The 27863-nt window shown below is 40.3% G+C and overlaps 1 protein-coding gene and 1 long non-coding RNA gene across 4 annotated transcripts in view; one reads left to right on the plus strand and one right to left on the minus strand.

Annotated features, from left to right (window-relative positions):
* The window catches only part of LOC134518150 (uncharacterized), a 40231-nt gene extending 12397 nt beyond the window's left edge, over window positions 1–27834 (plus strand). The window contains exons 2-3 of the long non-coding RNA XR_010071884.1: window positions 23765–23890; window positions 26582–27834. This is a non-coding gene — a long non-coding RNA (uncharacterized LOC134518150). The remainder of the gene's footprint in view (window positions 1–23764; window positions 23891–26581) is intronic.
* CHN1 (chimerin 1) overlaps window positions 1–27863 on the minus strand; it is a 106520-nt gene that overhangs the window by 68156 nt on the left and 10501 nt on the right. For 2 of the 3 annotated variants that reach the window (XM_063340472.1, XM_063340470.1), the window contains 4 exons: window positions 14972–15010; window positions 10817–10872; window positions 4618–4649; window positions 3672–3785 (listed from right to left, as the gene is read on the minus strand). In XM_063340472.1, coding sequence (XP_063196542.1) covers window positions 3672–3785; window positions 4618–4649; window positions 10817–10872; window positions 14972–15010 — 241 coding nt within the window. Of the gene's footprint in view, window positions 1–3671; window positions 3786–4617; window positions 4650–10816; window positions 10873–14971; window positions 15011–15524; window positions 15592–27863 lie in introns of those variants that run through there. The other variant, XM_063340471.1, reaches the window with a different exon arrangement.

The raw sequence follows: 27863 nt of genomic DNA on the forward strand, positions 1-27863 counted from the left end.
GAGGACAGAGACAGAACGCCGTTTTTTTTTCCCTTATAATATAGCCCTCTGTGAGGTGATCTTCTTTAATAATTCCAGAAGAAGACAAATACTCACTTTACAAAGTTCCTATAACATAGCCCTCTGTGAGGTGATCTTCTTTTAATAATACCAGAAGAAGATAAATACTCACTTTACAAAGTTGAGCTCAGGTTCATTAATCTCAATGAGATTTGCAGCATAGAGGATGATTCACAAATACAACGTTTGGGCAGTCATAGTAAGGATTCTGAGTTCTACCTTTATCCCTCTAATACCTAGCTTGCTTTGTAGCCAAAAGTTTTTTTAGCGTTTTTTCTAACTCCCAATTTAACTATGCCTAAAACTTTACCTACACAGCAAATAACAGATGTTGAAGTTGATTAAATAAACTGTAATATAAAATAAATAAACCAAACAACAAATGGCAGGATATCTTCCTTTTTGAATTACGAGGATGCAGAGCCTTTACTTAATTTAGTAACACTAAACCAAAATATTAGAAAAAACAGAACTACAATTGGAACTAAGTTCAAAACAACTTCACTAATGGCTGGTATGAACATACCATGGAGATTTTAGACATCAGCCGCAATAGCTGGTGGAATCAAAGGTGGCATTCAAATTATTCCTTGATGATTTGAGCCGGCTGGTTTGGTTCCTCAGGACAAAGCACAAAAATCTTGTTTTTTCCATTGCAGAAATAAGACTGGAAAGATTTCATTACAGAGACATCGTACCTTGCCACAGAAGGGGTTAGGATCCTGTTTCACTAAACTGCTCTTCATGACTGGGTGCGCGGGGTTTTTCAGGGTTCCCAGGCACAGTGACACAAACGCAGGAAGAAGACATCTGCCAGAGCTGGGTGCGCTGAGCCGCCTGTGTTACTGAACTGCCTGCCCGCCAGCAGAAAAACCGGCAACTACAAGCCAGGAAACAGCCCTGTCTCACTCTCAACAGCAGCTGATCCTACCCAATGTTTCCACAAGACACTTAGGTCTCAATGAATTGGGATTTTATGATGCAATCACACTTCATAGGTTGTTTCCAAGTTGTCCTAATCACAACTGACAGACTGTCAAAGACAGACAAGTCAGGCAACAAGTATACACAGTGAGAGACAGGTTAAGTAGATACACAGAAATACAGAGGGAACCAAGTATTTAAGTCAAGAGACAATGGGTACCATCAAGCATCTAAATTTTACTCAATATTTTCCATTCATTTTCCAAAGCATCCCTGAAAAACAATCAGAAAACATGAATATTCCATTTTACGTATAGTCACTATTCTATTTATTGCAGGATTAGAGCACCTCTTCAGCATTGCTGGGTTAACTTTGTAAAATGCTGTGAAACCTGTTTGGTGTTCCTCCCACAGCTTATAAGGGGTAAAACAAAGGCAAATAAGGAAAGGCAAAAATCATACAGAAGCGATCTTAAAAGTAACATGACTGCTTGAATGACGGAGTGGCATTTAAGCCCACTATGAAAAGATCACATTGATTCACACAGCTAGCAAAGTAAGGGTGAAACTGGAGACCCTGAAGTCAATCAAAAGTCCTCCATCAAACTTGGAAAGGTTTTGCCCATACATACCACCCTACTGACAAGCTCCATTTCTGGCCATGGAGATGACATTCTGAAATGCCTACTGGCATTAACTAAGGTACAGACAGAGTTGCCTTTGCTGTCGGGCAGTGTAGTGACACAAACAGAAATGCTGGTCTCAAAAATGCTGTAAACTACAGTAAAATTACATGAACTCATCATGGCAATCACAGCAAATTTCTCAGAGTCATGATGAGCAGACCAACCACAGAAATTGCCTGGTCTTTAAAAGACGCTACAACGTCAGCAACACGCTCAGTGGGAATATTGGCTAATGGGTACATTCTGCATATATAATTGCAAGGAGAGGAAAAATGGAAACTGAGCAAAACTCTGCCTCCAGTCAATGGAAATGCAGATTCCTGTTATACTTCTAGTAGAGAGAAAAAGAAATCCTAGTGGTAAAATTCCCATGTGTGGAAGACACAGCGCTCAGTTCACGGAGAACTTTCATCTAAGGTATGAGAGCAAAGACCCTCATTCGTATACTTCAAAGGCCAACAGCAAGACAACACAGCATCACTTGCTGTGGGATGGAAAGCAGCCAGGGAGATCACTGCCCTTAATACACAAGTCAGCCACACAAGCGCTTAAACATAACGAAATGGCTGCAACATGCTGCAGTTTCAGATTCTGAGGTGTTTTGCTAATGCTGAATTTCCTCAAAATAAATCAATGATAACAGCTTTGCTGTCATTTGAGACTGACTCCCAAATTGATCACCAACAGCTATCCATTCTCTTTTTTATCGGGTATAAAAATAGATTTTATTGCTTTCAGAGAGGTTTTCCAGTTTGAAAGAGAAACCATTAAACCTAGAAAAGACCCATTTTTTGACTTGCTGGACTGGAGGAGCATTTGTCAAACACACTGTATCAACAAATCCTGCAAGATGTTCAGCAGCTTCATTGTTCACAGCCCTGTGCCTTCTGCACCATCCAAAGCAAGGGGCAGGAGTTCTGAGTAGGTGTTACAACAACTGTTTTCTTTTTAGCTTTAAATGACTATTGCAAGAGCAGAAGTAGATGAAATGGAATATTAGACCCTAATAAGCAACACCAATTTATTTACTCTCTTAATGCAAACCAGTGTAAATGTCAATAACGTTTCTATTTGGAATCCTATTACTAGAGAAACAAGTATCTCAGTAAAATATACCTTCCCCCCCACCCCCGAGAAAGAAAACTAATTCATCACAACCTATTATTTCATAATCGTATATATAATCGTATAAATAATTATATATAATCGTATAAATAATTATATATAATCGTAATCTTGTTTTACCCATATAAAACTTTCAGTAACAGCATCTTCTCCTTCAATGTTTTTCTATTCCACTTAGATTTAAAACAGTGCTAATAATCACCATCTCCCATCTCAGTACTTAGGTGTACAGCCCAGGCCAAAATAACCTCCATTACCTTAAGAGCAATTGAACTATTTAAAACTTTTTATTAGTTATATATAGTTTAAATAGTTATTTTTATTTCAGTTTTTTATTTATATCTGATCCACTTGCTACGACTTCTGCAAGGTGAGGAAACAGATCTGCAAACATTGTTAGCTAACAGGTGTTCAGATAAAAAAACCTCGTGATTTACTGGCCATTCCACAGAGGGACTAGAGAGAATTAATTGCTCTTCAGCAACAGCTAGCTAGCTAGTAAGTAACCCACACAGTAGTCACGTGAACTAGTAAGATGCCTTTTATTTCTTGACTGCCTGCTCTCCCAGTGTCTACATGGGGTCATGTCTGGAACATAGTGGGAGAACAGCAAAACGAAGCACCACCAGCAAAAATACAATTGCTGTTATCCTGGTGGTGCAAAGAATAAGGAATGTTAGCACTTCAGAAGGGGTTAGGGAAGGTTAAAGATACCAAATCTGTAACTACAGTAAAAAAGTACCAGTTCATTAAATGCAGGCCATAATTTTTTAAAAAATTAAAACCATCACAAGGAAGTTTAAGCACTAAGGTCAACAACACAGTACAATCTTTTGAATATTTTATAAATTTTAAAATGAAATATTAATTACCAACCTTAATGCCAAAGTGTAGGTTCCAGGTTGCCGTTGGCTTTCACGAATGAGATAGCTTCCCTCTGCAACACTTAATAATTGGTCAGCTTCCTCCCTTGAGATCATCCCATGGAATCTAAGGAACAAAGACTTCTTGAAACACGGGTCTTTTCACTTTTAAATCACCTTTTCCTCTTCTTTTAAAAACTACCAACCACAGTAATTAAAAAAGAAACAAATATAAAAATCACAGATTTGCAGGAACCTACAGCTTAAATTCATCTCCCTTTCTGCCCACATTCGAAGTCACTTTAAATGGTTTAGAAAAGCTTCTATGAAACAAAATCTATGAAACAAGTTTATTGCTTTTTAAATCTGCATCAATCAATTTAATATGTAGAAATAAATCCATTTTCTCCTGATGGCTTCACATCTTTTGTGCCAGTGGCATGCGATCCAACGTTTTGCAGCATTCAGGGATATTATGGCTATTAGCTACAATCTTGGGGACTGCATATAATCTCAGTAGTTACTGGTGTAATAACCTAGCACTACTACATATCTTTTTCCAAAAGAAACACAAGTAAGATCTGCTTTGTTTCCCCACACTAAACCTAACCATCTTTGCCTTAGTGGTCTGAAATAGAAGGCACATATATACTGTACACTTATATTGCATTTGTGATATCTTTTTTTTTCCTGCACACAAACATCTTTTGTAAAAGCCAACTGAAGGTGGGGGTAGAAAGAGACAACCCCTTGAAAGTGCTCAGTGATATCCATATCCACCAGAAAACACAGCTGTAACTTTAGGCAGATGAAAGCGATGACGCTGTGATAATAATCTGATGGTGAGCAAGCCACACAGAAAGGAACAAAGGCCCAGAGCAAGCACTTGCAACCTTTTCTGTAACTATTATCAACCAACGTGTCTGGATAAACCGCTTTCAGAGATGTATGTTACTTACTCTCTTCCATAATATTTGGGTCTGTTCTCTACCTAGAAGAAACAACAGAAATTGTAATGTTTCTTAACAAGGGAACCCATACAGTAAGCATACTGTTCATAATGTAGTATTGAAAATAGAAAGAGATATAATGTAAAAGTACAGACAACAATAATCTACTATCCCAGGATTTCCCCTGTGGATGGAATATAGGGAAACCAAAAGCAGACCTTCAGGAAACATTGCACTTCTGAACAGCTTAAAATGGAGTGAGAAAGAATGAGCTGCGTGGATCACGTCATCCTCAGGGCTCTGCTAATACAAACTGTTAGCATTAAATATTGCTTGTACGAACTGCCAAAAAGGGGAAACAAAAGATTCATTTAATGGGTGTAAGCGTACTGTATTGTTACATGCACTAATACAGTGGAACATCTATAAAACTCTTAAATTTACAAGTTACCTTCCATCACAGAGCTGTTTGTGCCAGTGCTGTGAGAAATTAAACCACTGCCGTACCCGCTCCGAGCGAGGGCAAGTGGTAGATTAAATGGTCAAGCGCCTAAATCTTGCGCTTCTGGACTTGACTAAACTGTGTGATCTGTGGTATCACCAAAAAGACCCCAACACCAGATATGCTGCGTGACACCAGCCCATCCGAGCTCCAGAGACCATGCAGTGTAAATGCACACAACATGCAAGGGTGTGAGAACACAATCTGCCTGCTAAGTATCTCGGGTGAAGTAACTCATCTGCGATTGTCCAGGAAGTTTACAGACAAGTGAGGAACTGCAGAGCTCCCAGAAATCAGCTCGATAATCTGAACCACCGGATCATCCCTCCTCGCTAAATTTAAAGGAGGAAACTCTTTGGGGAGCAAAAGTCAACAGTTCTACAACCTGAAGTACAAGAGTATGAAACGATCCACCTATAATAAACCACAAAATACTCACAGTAAACTGCCACTTCAGTTTCTTTTTTCCATCTTTTCGGAAAAAAAGCCTATTAAAATTAGCACTTCTCCCCAGTTATCTCAGTGGAGTATAAAGATTTCAGATGTCCAAACCAACAAAAATTACATCCTAGTGTACAGCCTAATAATAACTCTTCCACATTCCCAGCAAGTATAAAGCTATTGTGATGGTTCATCACTTTTGAAAAATTGTTCCATCACTGGAAAGATTTATAATGTTCTAAAAGACTTCCTTTTCCTACCTAACAGCAAACAAGAGTTGACCGGTGTGGTAACTGTTTTCAAAGGGCCTGAAATGACTGCATCATTTCGAAAAAGAAAAAAAGTCTTACATATTTTAAATGTATGCTACTTCTTCAATAGGAAGATAACAACATGAATGGAGAAAAAGTGAAAACATTTTATTGCTGGTATTATAGGAACTTGCAACAATTCCTAACTAAAACCCTCCAGACAAGACACTAGTCTCAGGCAGTTGTTAAAAAAAGAATCCTGTCGTGAATACGGTTTTGTTGCCTGTCTATTGAGATTTTATATTTATCTCTGTGAATACAGTGAATTTATATGACAGAACTGGAAAATTTCTACAGGCAAAAGCATTCCATTTCAGAAATGGATTAGTAATGTGACAGGGCATCTTCAGAGTACTTGCAAATCCTAAAACAAATTATAATATTATACTCTGTGTGCAAACATTCGAAACAGAGAACTGGCAGGTGACTGGAGCAAAGCATCAGAGAAAAGCTCCGCTGGACTGCCAGGCAATTGTAGCTGGGTTTGCAGTTCTTCTCGGTGGGTGACGAGTTAAAGAGGGAAATAACCGCTTCTGTTAACATTGAGCCTCTACTGATCACTTTCACCAACTCACAAAAACTTCAGTGTAAACGTTGATGTGTACCAATGTTTGCTTGTATAAGTGGCCAGTGATTTTAATTATCTCCATCATTTGTCTGTTTGATTTTTTTCCTGTACATAAATACAAAAATACAAAGGAACCTTAATTCACTGAGTTCTACTGCCAGGGTTTTGGTGTTCTGGGTTTTTTTGGTAACTTTTTAAATTTACGATGTTAGGGTTTTCTGATATCTAGATTGCATGTGTACATTTAGACTCTAAGGCAGCTCCTTCAAGAACTCAGCAGGGGCCTTCTCATTCCCTCAGAACCAGCTGGGCTACAGACACACACAGGCACCCACGTATCCTCCAGTTGCACGTGAGCACCAAAAGCCAAAAGAGTTCCGTTCAGAAGCTTCATTAGCAGAACTTTCACACTCAGTCGGCCTTAAGGAGACAAAACTAAAACATCCTCCTGGACCGGAACTAAAACCCACCTAAGAAAGGAAATACATTTTTAAATAAAATCAAAGCAGTAGCAAGAAAATGGTCATTTTAACTAAAGCTGTTAGCTGAAAACACATTGTAATCATCCTCTGCAGAGTTTCTTTCTGATTTGGTAGCATTTTTGGATCAAAGTATCATTGAGCATGAGTAAAGGCAGCCTTAGCTACTTCATTTTTTCTATATCCAGTGAAGACCAGCTGAATGCTAAGTCTTTTGACTTCTCAGGAATTTTTATTTATGGGAAAAATTTCCTATTGCTGTTCCAAACATTCCTAATGTTTGTTTAGCCTGTGTTTGGCACAGTTGTAAAAATTGCTTCTGACTTAGAAAAAAAAAGAAAAAAATAATTGTGAGATATTTATTTTCAATGGGCTTATTTGTATAGCACTGATGCAGAGGCCACACACAAGAAAGGTTCAAGTCTCGCTATGATACCTGCAAGAAACACAAAGGTCAGTGATGTATCCATCACTGCTTTGTTTCTGATTTTTTCAAACCAAGGTGCGAAGCCAATGAAAACAAGTTTATGAACAGATAAACAGGGGCAGACTTGGCAAGTGCCTTACCATAGCCATTCCTTTGGAAAAGAGCTTAGTTCCTACGAAAGCTGGGAAGTCATACTGTGTGAATATCATACAGATAAAGCCATCTTTAAGAACAGCTTTAACAAGGATATACGTTATATATGCCCACTCTACGCTGTGTTTTGTGACTACTCAGAGAGGCCATTTTCACAGGGATACATAGAGATGCTGTTTAACAGGCTTCTTAACTACTGGCACTGAATTAGGATGAAGCCTCATAACAGGATGGAAAAAGGCCAGTGATTTTAATTATCTCCATCATTTGTCTGTTTGATTTTTTTCCTGTACATAATTATTTAAAATTTATTGTAGAGTGCCTTCATATAGCAGTCAAGGATGTCCTACATATGCCTGCATGCGCACGTGCACATGTGTGTATATAAAAGATTATATGCCCAACAAATACAAATTCCAGGGAGGTAATACAATATTAATTGCACAAACAACATTACAATTTGGATGTAAGCCGCATGCAGAAGTCAAACATCCTTAAAATGTAATGGAATCATCAACTTTACAAATGAACCTCATGCAGTGTTGAAAACCTTGGCTCTGTTGCACCTTCACAATAAAAAAATGCCAAATGATTGCAATGCTCTTTTTACCTCAGTGTAACTCCACTCATCTGTGTGTTGCTCTAATACGAAACTGGTGTAACAGAGCAGAAACTCGGATTCTCTGGATTTGAGAAGCAGTTCATATTAAGTAGGTCATTCTGTTGAATATACCTCTCAGTATCAGCACTTGTACAACACGTGCCTTTGCACCTTAAATAAAAGGTGGGGTTTTTTTTTTACCGTGTGATTTCCGATTATTCTTTAACAAGTGCTTTTTGCCCTTATCATCACTCTTGCTTATGTCAACAGGTGGAATACAGGAAGGCAAGAGGAGCAATTTACGTGCTAATACCTTACCAAATTACATGTTGTTCCCTCCCACTGACCTCTTTGATGTTCTCTGGACCAAAATTCTCTTCCTAATATTTATGAATTTGTTTATACAGCTGAATAATTCAACCACTTAGGAAAAGATTCTGCTCTCCACGGACTCACGCATGGCTGCTAATAGAAACCCAGCTGAGAAAGAGCAGATCACAAAGCTCAACGCTAGCGGGAGAGGCTGAGACCAGAGAGAAAGGTTAAACAAGTTACTGCTCGCTGAATATATTTTCACTTCAAATCTGGCTCAGCTGCATAAATTGTTCAATACTTGTAATGAAAAACACTTCTCTGCATTATAACGAATTAATGCAGAAGTAGGAAAATGCGCACTGATAATGTATTCTTTCAATTTTAACTTTATTAGGTAAAAATAAGCTTCAAAGAGCTTTTTTTTTGGTAAATGGACTCTTTAATGAGAAAATGTGTATTTAATATGTTCTGTTCTCCAGCTAAATACCTGCAAACTGACTGATTCTTTCATAGCTCTATTTTATTTAGCTCAATTCTCGCTAGTTTCTAAAAACCGCAGATTTTATTTCTCAGTTTCTACAACAGCGTTCATGCTGCAGACACGCCATGGTTTACTCTGCAGTTCAAGGGCTGGGATGAAAGTATTTTAAAACACAGAATATCTCTCTCCTTTTTTTGTTCCCTCTGGCACAGGGCAAGTTTTAACACGTACTGGAAGTTTGTGATATGTTATATATGTCATATGTTATATATGTCATATGAAATACTTTTGAGATGAAGATGAAAAAAGGAACTATTCGACAGCACTTAACAACAATAAACACAAGCCATTGGAGACAGGGAATAAAATACTTCATCCTATCCAGGCGAGCACTCTGTACAGTCACAAACCTGTACCAAAAGACTAAGCTCCTGCAAGACTTCAGCTATTTTTATATTAATGTAACGAAAAAACCTATCATACCCTTTCATCATCATACCCTATCAAACCCTATCATCAACCCTTTCAACACACAAAATAGAAGAGAACCTTTCCAATACTGTAGCAATGGTAATAAAAAACTGGAAAACCTCCCATTTCTTCGCAGTTCAGATCTTATGTTCTATAGATCTTGCCCTTCAAATCTCCATCCCACCTTATCTGATGTACGTAAGATAATATGCACAACAACCTTAACAAGAATACCCCTGCTTGGACCCTCATTAACAGTAGAAACAAACTTTTTGCTACTCTGCTTCTTGTAAAATTCATGTATTGTTCTTTTCTATAGCTATGTCTTGGTTAAGTGCAATCAGCTATAGCTATACCTTTTATAAAAATAAAAATATATCAAATTAGCAAAGGAAAATAAGAGTGCTTCCATGAAATGTAGTATTTCACTTTTGTTAAATCTCTACTTTTTATCTTAAAAACTGACAGACTACTTCATAGAATCACAATTGGACATTTGAAAAGATGACAGAGAAACGCCTGTTTAGTTCTGTAAAGTAATCCTCCTTGTGATCTAGACTGTGAGCTATTAATGTTCCTGACAGTGCTATGTCCCCCCGTATTTAATACCATGTCAAAATGACTAACATATTTCAAAGATTAATTTCCTTCTCTTGGCGCATGATAAAAATGCTTAAGTTTTATTCCAGCAGTGTAATAACTTTCAGTGGTTATTCAGTAAGAGCTGTGTTTTGTAATACTCCTTAACAAGTCAAGCCTAGCATTTTTGAAATGGAAATTAATGTTTCCCAGGTTCCTAACTGAAGCTGCAAGAGAGATGCAGTTATGAGTAAAATCCTGCTGGCAGGGATGTTTGGTATCAGTTAAACCCTCCAGCAGCGCAGCTCTGGAGAGGTGCTGCTCCGCTGGACGGCAGCTCAGGGCATGCTGGCAATCCGGGCTCTGCCTCCACAACTGACCCCAACAGCAGGTGCTTCTGCATCACTGTGTATCAACAGGATCCCGTTATTACTGTTTGGATCCTTAAAAGCTGGGGCTCTGCATAGCTTAGCTACTAGTATTCAATAGTCTTAAGTATTGCAACTCGAAGAACAGCATGAGGGGAGGTTTCTGTCTTCCCTCTGTTGGTCTACTGCATACATCTAGCAGCGATGCGTGCGCAGGTGTACAGTTTCCCTATACAGCTCTGCTTTTGCTTCTGTGAATTTCTGACCCAAAAAGGAGAAGAAAATTAATGTTCCCATTTATCTAAGAATCAAAAACCAGTAAATGATTCTCATCATACTCAAAATGCTTTTTAATTTGATTTTTAGACCAAACGGATTTCCAGGTACCACTGCCCCCAAGGCTACTTACTCTAATCACTGCGCCAAGTCTCCCAAGGAACCATTGTTTGGGTTGGACAACAGTAAGGATAGACTTGGAATTACTGGACTCTATAAGACTTTGTAATACCCACCTCACGAGTGCAGGTTATCCTTCTAGGATGGGGAGCTTCCTGTTGCAACTGATACACTGAGAGAAGGCAGAAGTTAAATTCTGATTAATACAGAATCATTGTACAAATTAGGCATTTTAACATTAAAATTTGCTGTTTAAAAAAAAAAAGATGACAATGTTCTGCAAGATTTAATGCGAGGATACATATATCAAGGTCTCACAAATTAATTACAAGTGTCAGAAAAAAGAATGTTGCTCCCAAACTGGGATTATTGATCATCTTTACAATTAATTGATCGAGTACTAGGGAGTCACTGAGTTAAGACCAGGGAAGTTTCCATCAAGCAGATCAAAAAAGGAATAACGATAAATGCAAATTAAATTTTATTATATGTCAAATCAGGCTGCTGTCAGACTTTTTCAGTAAGCAGATAGAGTCCCATCCTACCACACTGGGCACACACTCAGTCACCTGAAATACATCAAGACTTTACAAGAATCATTCAGAAATTTGCAGAATCAAACCTTCTGCTTTTGCCACTGCTCAGTGATGACCTTTCTGAACACAGAAAAAAGTGGCCTTTGCATTTGCAGATGTAAAGACATCAGGAACTGAGTAGCAGGGTAAAACAGTTAAGGCCCAATTATGACATACACTTACTAATATCTCTCCCACCCAACCACTTTTTTTTCCTTTTTTTTTTTTTTTTTAAATAAGCCTCATCAAGCCAGAATAAATTTTAGAAGGCAGCTGTAAATTTAATGGTATTAACGTGCAGACTTTCTGACATAATACCAAAGGAATGACTTTCAACTTCTACCCCAAAAAGAGTTTGGTTCACAAGCCACCTTTGCAATAAGGCTGTCAACACTGAGTTAGGACTTGAATAGTACTCTAGAAATGATAAAATGGACATTTGGAATTGTAATCTTTTAAAATTAAATTATCTTTCAATCATTAGTACTAACACCATGGTCTAACAGCATGTGCCGTCACCTTCTTCAGGTAATAAGACCATACATTGATTTACCCAATGAGATTTGACTCGTTTGATCACAAGTTCTTTCCACTGACAAATGCTGTATTTATGCGCTAAGTTACACGGGAATGGAGAAAATGGCAAGATGCCTGATGATATGGCAATCATAAGACAAATTGGAAAAAATCACTCCCATTGTTCCAAACACAAAATCTAATGTTTTTTCCTGATGTTACTAAAATCAATTCCTACCATTCTGTAGTGGTATCACAAAAATGATTTTTGCAAGCGATGAAAAACAGCACACCAGTATATAAAACAGCAATTTTCATTTCAAGCACAGCATGACCATTTATTTGCCCGGCACACAGATTCCCTTGCTTTTATTGTAAAAGTTGTGTTTGATGGCACCGGGCCTTGTCTATATCTAATTCTGAGAACTGTAGTCAAGATCAAAGGAAAAAAAAAAAAAAATTTAAAATCACAGAGTAAATACATATTTCTCTGAATTTCACAGAGGAGCAGTGGAGACTCACAATCAGCATGCTCTGCAGAAACTGGCTAAAACCTGAGAACTGTTTCCCACCTTACTTCAAGCCAGGCTGAAAAGATTTTCTGGAAGGAAATTCCTCTTCACCCAGTCAGAAGCACAGCAGGTAGACTAGTTAAGTTACAAAACAGGATGCCTTTTCCTCCTCCTGTAATCGATGTATGCAATTCAAACTGCTCAACAACAGTTTCCTTGCTGTAAGTATTGTCAGGGAAGTCAAACAAGACATCCCTCTTCATCCCTCATGAGGCAAAAATAGAATCAAACCCCATGACCGGGTGGTTTGACCCACGGGAAGGGTTCCCTACAGGGAACCATGACAGTGTAGGACAGTGGGTGCGCACACATTTGAACGTGCCCAAGCCTTCAGCTCCCGGCAAGCCACCAACGAAGCTCCAGTATTGCGGAGGTTGGGCCCTCCTGTTATAGATTATGGCATGGAATAAACCGAACAAAGAGGCAGTGTTCCCCAAGTTCACAGAAGGTACAGAGCTGTGATTCACTGCCAATGCTTGCAACCCGGTGCAAAATACACAGATCTCAGCAAGAAGTATGGCAGTCATGACTAATGATGTTTAATACCAAGGAGCGAAGCGTCTCAGTTTTATCCTGTAGCCTTCTGCTGCAAGAAAAAAGCTTGCTCAAATCATTCTGTGTGCAAATTCTTTAATTTTAAGTGGCTGACTTGGCATATGCCAAGCTACTGGTATAATAAATGATGATTCAAAAGGCACAGACAGGCCTTGCCACCAGATTCACAAGCAGAGCAAGGGCTCAGCCGTCTCAATTACATGACAGCAATTGTATATGTTGGCAATTATTAAAAACCATTCAAGTCATTCATCTAAAGAAAACACTCAAGACGGACAAATTAAAAGTCTTCAGACTTTTTTTTTAGACTTGTTGCCTTTCTGTTTTCTTCAATTAACATAACTGTATTTTAAGAGACCCTGACATTCCTAAACTGTTAGGGTGTTTGCAGTTTTGCCATAATTTTTACTAAAAATTTCACAATATCTGACTACATCCTTACAGCCTAAGCTCTTTGAAATTTCTTATGAGATGCTCTCATTTACAGAAGTCATCTAATGCTCATATTGCATAGAAGATCTTGACTGTGTAATCATGATCACCTTAACAACTCAAAAATTGGAAACCAGACACAAACATGAAGGCTGATTTATGAGTTTTAAGGCCTAACTGTGATGCGTCAGGTTGGCAATAGCAGGGACAGCCTCTGTGAGCCATTAACAGAATACTGGTATAGGTGGCAGAAAAGCTGTTTTCTAGTGCTCATTTAATTCTACGATAAATACTTTAGCTGACAAAAATACTTTAATCTGCCCTCTTACACTTATTCTCTTCCTAACGCTGGTTTTCGCCAAAACTTTAAGACCAACCCAAAATCTCCGATTGTAAAGATTTCTCACTGCAGGATGGAGGCCTTTTTGAAATAACTACATTTTCTTGGGTGCTAAATCTTCCCAACCTTTAGAGAGCAACATTTTAATCATGTGCAATGTTGCGTGAGCAAATCCCTTTAGCCAGCCAGAAGACGCCAAGCCTTGGGAATAGATACAAAAGAAAATGCAAATGTAGGTTTGACATCCCTAAACTGTTAACTGTGTTAAACACACAAACATTCTGTTTTCAAAATCTGCTTTTAACAGAAGACTCTTCTTTCCTGCTATGTTTCCTCAAGTCTCAAAACGTCTCGCACTCTGGCTTTTCTGTCTACAAAGAACCAGAATTTAGAGGTGAGACACAGCGGGAAGCTACGCTGCTTTGCTGTGCTGCCATTTGTCTCACGTGTTCTCTTCAGTCTTCCCAAATGTCCATCAGCACTGCCAAACAACAGGTCATTACTTTACATTAAATTTTTTTGTATTTAAAAAAATTAAGGTTTTTTATTTGTTGGGGTTTTTTTGTTGTGTGTGGGGTTTTTGGTTTGGGTTGTTTTTGGTTTTGTTTTTTTTTTTTTTTAATTAGGAATGAAAACCAGCAGGTTGTGAAATTCCCAAGGGAGTGGCACACTGATCTCAGTCTCAGGGCAATGCGCCTGGAATACTGCCCTGCACACCTGCCTCTGAGCTAGGGCACGCACGCCGAAGAGCTGCAGAGCCCAAGCAGGCAGATTGGTAAGAAACCAGACCCTTCTAGTCAGGGCTTCAAAAAACCTGCTTGTGATTTGTCACACCGGGCCAAACAAACAGTCTCGTTTTACTACCTCAGCAAATTCTGGGGGAAAACTACTTATTTTGATTTTTTTCTAACCAGCTCAAGTCTCAACTCTAGCGATGCAAAGTACTAGAGCACAGGAACCCTAAAAGTTTGCAAGTGATACCAGCTTTAAGGCACAAATGGAGTTTATGTAAGCCCCGGTTTAGGCAGCCAAACCAATATAAGCTGGAGTGGGACCACTTATGTGAGTAAGGTGCGGAGAATCTACTCCTCCAAATAATCTGCATTCGCTTGTCCTTGAGGATAAACACCTGCACCTGTCTCTAAATAGTAATGAACCCCTTGATGCTTCTTAAACTCAAATTCTAATGAAAAGAACAATGAGCCTTTTAAAACACCCAACTGAAACATTTTGAGCTCTGACTTGGAAAAAAAAAATAAAATAATCTGTTGAGATACTTACAGTAAGATTTCCAAACAGGTGGTCTGTATTCATCAGTATCTGAAAGAAAAATGACAAATCTTAATGTTGTGTTGGAAACGTTCTAACAGAGAAATAACCCTGCAGAAGCACTTACGTATTTATTAAGATGAATATTGCACCTATGTTCTAAAATAATTTTTTACTATCAGGGTATAGAACAACCTTTTAAAAGTTCCCCCTCTTTACTTAAACTGAAAATATGAAAAGGTATTTTCTTTAGCCAGCTAGAATAAAAACTATAGAAACACAATTGCAAAATGACAAACATGCACATCAGAAGCCAGACTACTGGGGCAGGGGGGAAGGGGAATGCATGTTATTTTACTTTATATATATCCATGAGTTCCCTTTTAAATTACATCAGAACTATTTGTTAATCTCAATTTATACACTGATAAATCTGTTTTCATGCAATTTATTCCCGCCATTAGCTTTTTCCTCTTCTGGATAGCAATTAACAACTCCTAAAATAAAATCAGAGTATGTAAATACTATGAAAGATTTTGAAAAGAAGGAGGGTTTTTTTTCATACTGAGTACAAGCTGTGCTTGGAAGCAGTCAGTATGTATTAAAAGTACCACCATATTTCTAATCTCAAATTTTAATTCTCAAATAAAACAATAAAAAAATATGAACATCCCAGGGTTTTCTGTCACCCTTACAACTTGCTGACAACTGATCTGACATTTTAAGCTCAGGGCTCTGTTGCAAACTTTGTGTCTGATCCACGGTTTCACCACTCTGACCAGCTTCAGTTCTGATGCTGCGAGGTACCGAGGCTTTCTGCGAGATGCTGTGCTTATCTGCCTCCGAGCTGGTGGGAGTTACTCAGTACTCATCACACCAACAGGGTCACAAGTTGAGACAACCACGCAGCCAGCCTTGCTGTCTGCAGCCTCTTCTCACTGCAGCATTCATTTCTGAGCTCTGGTTGCAATCGTCTGCTCACTGGGACTACCTGCTGCATCCAACAAAACCCTAATTTCTAGGTTATATTACGAGGTTATGTAAAGATCAAGCAATCTGGGAACTTGTTCCTTGAATTTTGGCCTGAGTGACATCTCCGCTTGAGAGTCCTTAAGGTCTCCAAAACTGAGCCTGAAGCTAGGAAAGGATTTTGTTTTTCCCCCCCTTAGAATAAGCAATCCATGTACTTCAGATACTTGCTTTAGCCCATCTCTCCCACCTGCAGTCACGTCAAAGTATCTCTAAATTAGAGCTCAGCGGAATGAGATATTTTCCAGTTTAATTGGCACAGACTTGCCCGGACCCTCCCAGCACGCTCTCTGCCCTGCCTGAGCTATCATTTTGCTCAGGTTTTTACCCTGTATTTTAGGGCTACGCATGAAGAACGTGCAGTCCTTACGGACTATCTCAGTGGTAGTGGGGCTTATAAATACAATTCATTATGACTTTATTATTAAGGCAGCAATTAGTCAAACTGCCATCCCCCAGCATATGATGGGGTTTGATCTTTGGAAAGTCCTGCAGATGCGCTACCACATCCTGGGGATCAGCCAGAGCACCTCCGATCTGCACAGAGACCTTCAGCAGCCCGCGCTGTACTACGGCAGTGAAAGAAAATCAGCAGCAACAAATGCAGCTGTGGTTATTCATTCCTACTTTGATACCTTTAATTAAGGCAGTGCAAGTCGATTCATTCCAGAAGCGTTGTAATGCGATCCTTAGCACTGCCATGTCACATGGAAAAAGGGCAAAACTTGCCCTTTTTTTTACTTGCAAGTAAAAATAACGGGTTTAGACAAACTCTCAGCTCACTAGATGAATTTTCTTTTGCTGCAGTCTGGTTTTTGGCAATATATGCACCAGTTGAATTTACAAATAAATAATTTAAGGAAAGGACAACACACACTGCATTTGTAAAATATGAGCTGACTGTTACGAAAATACAAATATCTTGGCAGTCTAACCTATACTTGCTCGCGCTCAAGCCATGTAATTGTTACAACTAAGGGCAGCATGATTCTAAAACTGAAAAGCAACAATATTTGTGCCAAACAAAAAACCTCAAGCCTTGTTAAAGTCAGGCAAGAACAGCAGTAACTTTCATACAACAAACATTTAACATTCAGAAATTGCAAGGCATGATTTATGTCATGCAGCTGTGCACAAGGACTTTGTTAGAAAATCTGTCGGTGAGCTTTACTGCCTTTACAGTGTGAGAATACCCTCCGGCCATCCCACATGAGGTAATGAAAAAACAAAAGGTCATTTCTATTGTGATTTAAAAAATAATAATAATAAAAAAAGGTATCTGATATAAAATACTGTAGCAGCAAGTACAGCGCAGTAATAACGGTACAGCAGTGGGTCTGTAGTGCTTGTTTCTGTGCAAGAACGTTTCTACTGCTAAAACCACTCCACTACAGAAAGATAAAACAGAATGAGCATAAACATCAGACCAGTGTGTTAGTTATCTGTTTTTAAAGATTAATCAATGTGGTCCCATTTAACACATCATCAGTATTTTGAAATGCACTATTAGGAAAAGGGCTCGATTTTCAGATAGCACAGGCTTCCACATACAGCATCTCCAATTAGGCATCTGAAGTACCCAAAAAGCACTTTAAGGCATGATAAAAAAAACACAGAAAATGCTAAACTCAAAATACATTTTCTCACTAACACTGTACCACATTCTAATTAACGCAATAAACTCTATGCTGTCAGTTCTCAGATTTTGTACAGCTCCCATCAGCACAGTATCTCAGCTCTGCTAAATGCTTCCATGATAAAATAAAATCATTTTCTACAAGCTGTGCATCATGTTTTATCTTAACTGTATTTTCTGCCTTAAGTGAGACGCAATTCAGCTTAAAGCTGCTCTTCTCCAAAGGTCTGGAGCACTACAGAAAACAGAAATGCATAAGCTGATCCTACCAACACTGGGGAGCCTTTTGCCAGCATGAAGGCGCTCTCATCAGCAAGCACATCTTCCATCAGGCACACTGGCCGTGTACATACATTGCCACTTTTCGAACTCAGCCCAGTTTCAAACTCACAGATGCTGGTGCTGAATAGTCTTCCTAACCTTTAAAAGTGAAGGCGTTTTGATAATATCCCACTATTTCAAGCAATGACAGTTTTTCAGTTCTTCAGGATTTTGCTCTGATTAGAAGGGTGTAAGTTTTATGTTTACATAATATAATGGGACTTCTTCAAATTCTCTACCCTGAATCCATACTGGTATCTAATAATTTTTCAGCCTGAAACAGATTAGAAAAGAAACAGATGTATGCACAAAACTGTACTTTTAAGCTCCTAAATAGACCTATCATAGTATAAATATGTATGCATGTGTAAAGAAAAGAGTAAGAATATCTTAAGTTGATGCACTGCTTGAAATCCCACTGAGACCCAAAGTGATATGCAAGGTAAAGGGGTGGGAGGAAGCAATGCTGCAGGACACATGAAGATACATTTACAGTCCTTTACCCTGTGGAATCAGTTTTTGCTCCTGAACCAATAGCAAAATCAAACTCATCTTCAAAGCAAGCATCTTATCATAGACCCATAACAGCTGGTGCTTCTAGTTAGGCACGGACCTATGTGGACCTACATTTCTTGAGTACCCTACGTGACAGGTTCTCTGTCTCTCAGCTTCTCCAAGGGCAACTGTTTGCCAGCCCGTCTCTCTCTCTCCAATGCTCAAGGACAGAAGCCATCCCAATTTCTTAAATAATCCTTAGCACTTTCAGAAATGTCCAGTGGGGCAGGACCATTGCTTTCTGGGCCCAGCGTACCCTCCTTTAAGCACAGAAATTAATGAAAGAAAAAGGAAACTATGCATCTTGGGTGTGAACCATCTGCAATTAAGAAGTGAAAAGCAGACAGTCATCATCAGAAATACATGCTTGCACAAAAAAGTGCTTCTGGAATAGAAAATCATACAGCCATTTAGGAGAAGTTCATATACAGACACAAATGCTATGAGAACATCTCGCATTTTTCCATAAACACAAATGTGACTAATTGTCACATTACAACATAGTGTTTTCCTTCATTATTTTCCTTCTTTCTTACCCATTTCCATTTTATCCCTTATATAAATCTGGACAACTGTAGTTCTTTCAGAGTGTACATTTTAACTGTAGATGTGAAAACTGTTACTATAGCCTCAAACTGTTTAGACTGCTTGTCTCTGTGTATTCCTTTTATAGAAAGAATAAAAATGTTTACCTCTGCTTGAAATGGTTCTTTCCCTCTCCCCACTGAAGATCAGCCGGCTCTAGGGTAGAGCAGCAGCAGCTTAACAACGTATGGTAACCCCATAAAGCAATTTAGGACTTATCGTGAAGTTTCCTGTAGAGAATTCAGTTTTATTTGTCTTTTACTGTATGTCACTCCCTGCAGCATGGTGATCTGTAACATCACGCTGGAGATGAGTTTAACACTGTCTGGGAGGAAATAATCAACTATCTGCTGACGCAGCAGCTCTTGCCCCAGACTTTGATTTCATTTGGCAATATCCCTATTGAACACAGGTGAGACCTCAGGTGGTGAACCTTGTGGAAGAGGCCAGTTCTTAGCCATGCACACCAAACATCAACACGATCAGGAGAAGAAAGTTTAATTTCATGTTTTCTGAAATCATCCAGGACCAAAGAACGGTCTAAGTGATAAATATGAAAAGACGCAAGAAAGTATAAAACGTTCTTCTGTAAGCTACAGCCTAGGCACTAACCAGTAAGTGTTAACATGTGTTTTGAGATGCTAATCTTGCTTTGTTTGGCAGCAGCATGTATCAAAATTTAACTCCTGGAGAGATGCAGGAGGAGCGGATGTGGCCGTTTGCTGACCCATACAACAGACTCCTTTTTGTGCCCAAAAAACAACTTCTAGAAAATTCTTCCTCAGCCTCAAAATCTTCCTTATTAGCACCTTCTCTATGCCCAAAGGATGCAAATAAAAATCACTTGACTTACAGAAATAAAGCCATAATTTATTTGCTGGTGAGATTCTCAAGGCACAAAAACAGCGCAGTTAAACAGAAAATGTTGTTTCATCTCTGTTTTTCAGAGTGCAAGTGCCAACAGCATTTCAGAAACTAAGTTTAAGCCACCATGAAGCATTTTAAGAAGCAGCCAAGCAGACCCTAGCACTTAGGGCTTTTATGCACTCCAACCAAAATAAAACTCAAACAGCATTAAGGTAATTAAAGGATGAATACTGCCACCGCCCTGGGCAGCAGTAGTAAAACAGATGGGCTACAATACTATGGTTTCAGGGTAAGTATGAGAAGCTGATCGCTGACTGTGGCAGCACCCAGCAGCGCTGGAAGCATTCTGCAGAAGCCCCCATGCTCCCGGCAGCAGGAGGAGGTGAAGGTGGTGGCAGGTGGCTCCAGGAGAGGGGGCGGCAGGGCAGAGGGTGCAGAGAACGGCCAAAATATCCCGGTCCATTGCATGTGTACTGAAGAAGGAAGGGCACACAGCAAAGGTCCTTTGTCACTCCTAGGAGAGACCTAGGAATCCACATTTTTTTCCACAAAGCATCTCTCCAGCCCTCCGCTATGCCTCTGCCATCAGCAGGCGGTAAGTAAAATGACGATCTGTAATGGGGTGTTGGGCAGAGCCAGAGCCCTGATGCAAAGAGCAAGAAGTGCCGTGCGTTGCTACCTGCCCGTCACACGAGGTCCTGCAGAAACCAACCCAGCCCTGCCCTGGCAAGCAGGGTACCACGCACACTGCTGCCAGAGGCTGGTGAGAAGTTCATTTCAGCTGGTGCTCAGCAAACAGGAAAGCAAGCCGTTGTCAGCCTTTCTTGCCTTGCATGAAATGTTTTCTTAGGAACAAACACTTCTTCAGCATTTCGTTCCTCCACATGAATATAAACAGGGAAACGATCCTCTGGCTCAGTCTTGTCTTGTCTTTGCCTTTCCACAGCACGGGGGTAACAAATTAGTTCTGACTCAAATACCTCACATGGGCTTAACACCATGCTTTTTTAGAGATCTCAGGCAACTTTTTGGTATATTCCCCATCTCTTAAATAAAAACTATTATATTGTTGTGTTACAAAAAATGTTGGGCTTTAAAAGTGACTGAATAAATAATGTTAATCCAAAAGTAATGTCGCTTTATTAGTCCCTAAAAACAAAGACATTAATGACAAGAACCTGTTGACACGTGTGGTCTGGGCCCGAGTGGAAAACACGTGAGGTTTCACAACTAGGGCGTCACAGAATTTCCTTTGTTTATGGGAAGATCCCCGCAGGGCTGAGAACAGGCACCGAGCGCCACATTTTCTCCCGATTCCCAAATATGCAATATACCCTATGACACTCTGTATATGATGACTGATACTTCTAGACCGTTATTGAGTCTTTGATGCCACTTTAATCTTACTCTTGGCACACAATCTCCTTTCAATTAAGAAAAAAAAGAAAAAAGAGCTTTGAAAACTTTTTAAGACATATCAAGGCTCTTCCTCAAGCAGGCAGACACCATTGCAGGCTGATCACAGAGGCGAATGGCCTCTAGGTGGAAAGGAGCTACTGCCAGCTTACCCACTTTGCCTCCTGCCAGGGGACAGCAAGTGACAGACAGAGGTTACAAACACTGGCAATATGATCGGTGAATCATTGCCTGGGGCCTCGGACCACGAGGTTTAAAGTTGGGCACAGCTGGGACAGCTCTTGAGCATGGGCGCCTGACTTAGGACAACCCTCACATGGACTGTGACATTAATGGCTCAGAGATGGGGGGTGACGGGGTGGCCCCTCATCAAGAGCCACAGTCGCCACCAGCACCTATCCTGGTGAATGGAAAAGATTCTCCAGCTGTCAGGCACTAATGGAGAAGATTCGGGATGTACATCCCATGGGACACAGAGAAAGGACCGCTGGAGGGGCCAGAACACCCATGAACAGTAACTCGATCGCTGCCAACGTCTGTCCTAGTGACTGGAAAAGATCCTCCTGCCGATGGGCACTTATGGAGAAGATCCAGGGTAACTACCCTACAGGAACCGGGATGAGGGCACTTGGAGGGGTTGGATTATCTAAAAGCAGTAATTCTATGTACTTGCACTAAGAATTGCACATGGGTATTGATTCGGATTTGACAGAATGCACAGCTTACAAGCAAGTATACAAATATTGACCTGATTATGCCAGCTGTGACTTGTAACGACCCGATTATGGCTGTTTTTAATAAATTTACGTTGGGGGGGGTAAAAGGTGGGATGAATTGGGATCTTGTAGTGATTATGATAACATGACGCATCTCTGGGTGATACCAACTACTGACTATGACTAGGTGGACGGGCCACCTTCATCTAACCCAGAAAAGGAACATATATTCTATATGTGTGTTTGATAAATAGCCAGCTCAACCGCATCCAACCGTTTCCAGGCCAGCCCTGGAGAAGCTGGCACACAAGAAAGTCACTCCACCGCTAAAGCCATCCACCTACAGGGACACGCTCAAGCCTGTGGGCAGAGGGCACAGTCACCAGCGACAACTCCCCGTATGCAAAGGTTTACTCTGTTGCCTTGACCTTTGGCGCAAGGTAGCTACACTCCTTCATGTCCATAAAACCCCATGCACCCAGGCTGCTTTAGATTTTTAAAATTAAACTGTATTTGACTGACTTAAGCAAGAAAACAAAAGCAGATGAATTTATTTTCTTCACATTTTCCAAAGGCATTCGCACCTGGGAGGAGAACAAGAGTACAATGCAATCTAAGGGAAAGATACAAACCAGTGAAAACAGGCACTGGTAATGAAAGCATCAGGAAAACTACAGGATGCGGCTACATCACACACACTGTGACCCAGGAATTTTTTAATGGGACAAATGTTATTACGGGAGGACCTTTCGTCCTCACATGGTTTTGCCTATACCACTCCAAACAAGTATAATTAGATTTCTAATTATTAGTGGAGTTAAAATGATTAAGAGAAAGCAAGCGTGAACAACGCCCAGAAAACGACAAGGGCTACTGCCATTTCTCTAGTATGACCAAGTGGGAGACAAGAAAGCACTCTCGGCAAAAGTGAAAGGGCTTAAAGAAGGGCATGCACTGAATAATTTCATCAGTTTCGAGGGGGAGAGAGGAAAGAGATCACACTAGCATCCTGGGCTCCACAAACCTCTGATCTGGCAATAATAAATTCTGTGGGAATGCTTCTAATGGGGTTGAATAAAAGACCCACCGACAACAGCTAGAGTTCAATGCCCTTTATTAGCAGATCTACTATTACTGCCTCTTTATGAATGATGGAAAAATTTTAATGAGTAATATTTTGCCTATCACAGGGACTGCTGCTGTTAAATGAACTTATCTTCTAAGTGATTAGGCCAGGTTGCAAGTGATCTGTTTCTAGATTTTCATTTAACCCAAGTAAGGGAAGCAAGTACTCATTTTTCCTCATCTTTGCCAGATAAATAGTGTCATCTGACTGCACGAGTGGTGACAAATAAACATTTTAAAAATCCTTTATAACAAAAAAAAATTAAAACTATTTTTTAATTTTAAGCTGGAATTTTCACATGTGCCATGATCACAAGCCAAACACAGCTATTGCTCTCTTTCTCTTGGCCGTAGTTTAATGGAGGGGTGGGAAATACCCCTCCCATGAAAGCACAGTTAGCTTATGTTTAAGAAAAGTTTCAAAACCTCTAAAATGATTTCTTAGTGTTGCTGCAAGCATAAAAATTTAGACCTCAGAGAGGTAAAAAGATAACAAGTGCCACCTTGTGGGCATTTAACAAAGACAGAATTTAATGTTGCTTTCCTTCCCAGCAGGGTATCACAGCACCCAGACAACACGCTGCAGCCAGTTTTCAGCATTTCTGGGAACACTGTCTTCGCTTCCCGAGAAAAGACAGACATGATGGGAAACGCTACCTGACATGGCTCTGCAGGTTACCTGTAAGTACAGCAACAGCCAGGCACCAGCTCTCTGTCACCCTCTGATTCATCTCGCTATAGGACCTCTACAAACTCAAAGGTATCCCACAATGTCTGGTTTACACAATAAACACCTTCCAACTGAAAATGTTCTCAAAATCAAATATGCCTCTTTAATTTATGCATTTCAAAGAAAAACAGCTTGTCAATTATTTTTTTTAAACTCATTGTGGCAAAACTGTCTGTGGCTGGCTGCATCCCCAAAGTGCTGGATCAATGAGTTAGGCATTTTCCCACCCTCCCTAAGGCTTATTTGAACAGTCTTTTTGCGAGTTAATTTTACAAGTTCAAAATTGACAGAAATATGCCTTTATTGGATGAACTGCATCTTTTAGATTTGACAGATAATTTGTCCAAGTATCTTCTGTATCAGTACAGTAAAGTCTTGAAGCAATTCAGAGTAGCATCAGGTTAACACAAACTTGAACACTGTAATCAAACTTCCCTGGATTAACTCCAGACTGGTTCTCATTGGAGACGCTGTTTCCAACATGGTCAGTGAAGTTTGCTTGAAAGCCTGCAGAAATACCTGCCGAGGCTATTGCTCTTACATTGCTCTCATTCCGACCATAGCAAAGAGTAATGTAGGAGAAAACATTTACCCTTGGACATTTCCTTTCCTATTTTTTGTTTCCACAAATCCTTCTTTGTGTGCAATTTTAAAAGTCTGCCTGCACAGAGACTGAGCTCATTTCCCATCACTTGTTTTACTTCTTCCAAACATTAATAATACCAACAAGGGCACATCAGTTTTACCGTAACTTCAAGTCAGTGACAACCGTTACAGCCAGTGCCTCAAGGCATTCACAAAAATATGTCTTTGTCTTGATTTCTCTAACATATCTAACAGGGAATATTGATTGGAGCTCGATTACACAAATATTCCGAGCAGTCACCCTAATAATGAAAAAAACCAATATGATATGATATAAAAGTGTCTTCTAGCTGTAAATTAATCCCCTCCCCTGCGTAGAAGTCAGTCTGCTCAAGGTTGAGCAGAAGAGACCCTAACTAAAGGATGAGCTTTCGGGCACTTTTGAAATACAACCCCTCCATCCACTGCATAATGCCCTAATTTGCTGAAGGGGGAGGCATGTTTTATCACTGTTCGCTTGGCTGCTTTGAATTTTTTTTTCCATACGCAGCACTGAGATAATGAACATACATTCACCTTCCTGCTCTAAAACAGACTTTTAAATAGTGTTGGGGCTTTACCAAAAGCTGAACCGCAACAAAAGAGCACAACACTGACCCTGCTTCCCTACCCATTGGTAAAAATCTGCTGAGAACTTGTCCTCCCTTGCATTTTAGACCAAGATAGCTGCTGTGCATTCATGAGCCTCCTGGGGGAAAAACAAAACAAAACCAAACCACCCATTAGCAGCCCAGGCAAAAATCAGAGTCACCTGGAGAAAATTAAGAGCAGATCTGATTTCTGACTCCTGTTATAACTGGCCTCAAGACGGACTCACATGTTCCAAAGCACGTATCTCTCTAACTGTGTCAGATGGTCTAATAGATGCTGTTGCTTCTCCTTCCCCAAACTTGACCCATTTAAATTCTTAGCCCATCAGAGTTATAACAAAGCTATTACGATTCTTATTACAAACAGACTTTTCATTTTCTAAAACAGTCATCAATAACACACGCCATTGCTCATGCAAAAATATGGCTTGTATTTACGTCCTTATTTCCAGAACAGATGCAATACATCAACACTCGTGGTTGGGAGGAGGAGGACAGACTACCAAGTAAAGTACCCTTGCCTGGAATCAGGATCGTTTTTTATAGTGTCATGAAGGAAACTCCTAAAAAACATTATTGGCAGGGTCAGAGAAAGGGAAATGGACACAATGTGGTGGGATGTCTTTTCTTGAATTGCAATTAAGTTTTTACTCCAAAAGTCATTCTTCAGTTGCTGTGAACTCCTCCCCAGTATGAAAGCTCCAAGTGTCATTCCTTACCTCTTCCTGTTCTCATATAAACATCCAAGAGGCCTCCAATAGTCCAAAGAAGGATGCTCCAGGAAGAAAAGCTAAAAACTTCACATTCCTTTTTGGCAATTCCTTGTCTCACTATTGTAACTGCAGCCAAAGAACTATGGCAAAAGATAATTACCCACCAGCCTCTCCCTGTTCATAGAATTAAAACCATCTTTTTCATAACTCTTTTCCTCCTCTGCAAGTTCATCTGCTGCACTAGGCAGAAACCAGAGAAAGGAGAGAGAGTAGGCGCAAGGTCCAGTCCGTGGTGAAGCTGTGCTCTGGGTCCACTCCTGCGCCACCCAGCACATTGTGGGGCTGGAGCAACAGCCGAACGATCATCTTGAAGGTCGTTTAGCAGCTCTGCAAACACTGAGAGGTTTTCTGCATGGGCCCACCATTTGTCCCTTCATTTTGGGAGGATGAAAACAGAGCTGTGCAGGCGGGGGAGCTGGGAACAGGCTGATGGAAGGAGAGCTGAGCACAAAGGTTTGTCACTGCCCAGTAGGAACAGGAGAGCTGGCCAGAAAGCTCAATACGATCGATGCTCGGGCATAACCTCCAAGTACTTTTCTGGGTAACTCCATACTTCCCCCCCCCCCAAGCCAGGAAATTAATTCAGATGGTTTTCTTGTCTCTGTTTTGAAGTTATTTCTCCTTTTTTCCACAGGCAAATCGGTCCGCAAATAATGGAAACCCAGGTTTATTACCTCTCACTCTATCGTGGCACCATGTTAAACAGGAGGTTTTCAACAATTATTAGCTGCATTTCTGGGATATTGATGCATCCTTACTGGAACTGAGACCCTGTGAGAATGTCCACAAGTGAAAAGCAGACTTTGTCCTACAGAACGTCACGTCTAAACAGAAAATAGGAACAGCTGCTGGCAAGAGCAGCAGAGACCCACGTAGATGAAGTCATCCTACAGATCAGAGATCAGTGTCTCTATTCCCAAGTCTTGCCAACCCAATAACCCCCCAGCCAGCACTGCCTCTTTGGGTAACAGCTTTTTTGGTGTCTTGAGCTCTACTTTGACTTTATAAAAAGAACCCCATCATGGCAACTGGCAGCATGGGAAAATACATACAGACAGACACATGGAGAGCTGTAGCATGTGACAGATCAAAAATCCAGTTTATAGTTTAAAAATGGTCCTGGCCTACCTACGTGGATTGATTGGGACTGTGGGGAGACAGAACGCTGCAAGCAATTGTCAGAGATTGCGATACACAGGATTTCCATACAGAAATCAGGGTAGATGCTAATACAGTTCTGAGATACGGCAAGCCCCACCTATGTCTTCCACGGCTGTTCTTGCACGGCAATGGGAGAAGCGAGATGCCTTCCAAAAAAGGAAGAGTTTTTACAGTTAAAACTCATGACTAACAGCAGGGCTATCCCATCAACAAAGCATTTAAGAAGCAGAAAAAAGCTCTTCCTGCTTCTCACAGGCCTTTCTACTAAGTGGAAAAAAACAAGCTTAGCAGCCGAGTTAACCTCTGTGAGCTCTCCCTCAGACAGAGCAGTCTGCAACTCCCTCATCTCATGGCATCCCCCTGAGTTACCGTCCCAGGAGCGCAGCATACTCTGTCTCATCCCAGGGCTCACCATACTTCGGGGTGGCAGTGACACTGGGGCTACGTTTTCACCTCCTGCAAATTCTGAACCTGCAGAAGAGCAAGTTAGGGCAAAACAATCATCTTGCTTTGGTCTGATGCAGTCGGAGGTGGATCGGGGTGGAAGGTATCTTCATATACAGTACAGTTTCAATAAAAGCTAAGGAATAAGAGATGCTCCATCGAGTTACTGATACACTTGCTGCTCTGCCACCAAGGGGCAGGCAGGGGTGCTGGGAGGGGGCTGTGACCACAGCTTGCTCTGACACCATGTGGAAGCTGGCAGATACGCAGTGAAGCCAGGAACTCCCCGAGAACCACAATAAAGCAACAGC

The sequence above is a fragment of the Chroicocephalus ridibundus genome, chromosome 7 (genome assembly GCF_963924245.1).
Source record: "Chroicocephalus ridibundus chromosome 7, bChrRid1.1, whole genome shotgun sequence".
In the NCBI taxonomy this organism is placed as follows: domain Eukaryota; kingdom Metazoa; phylum Chordata; class Aves; order Charadriiformes; family Laridae; genus Chroicocephalus; species Chroicocephalus ridibundus.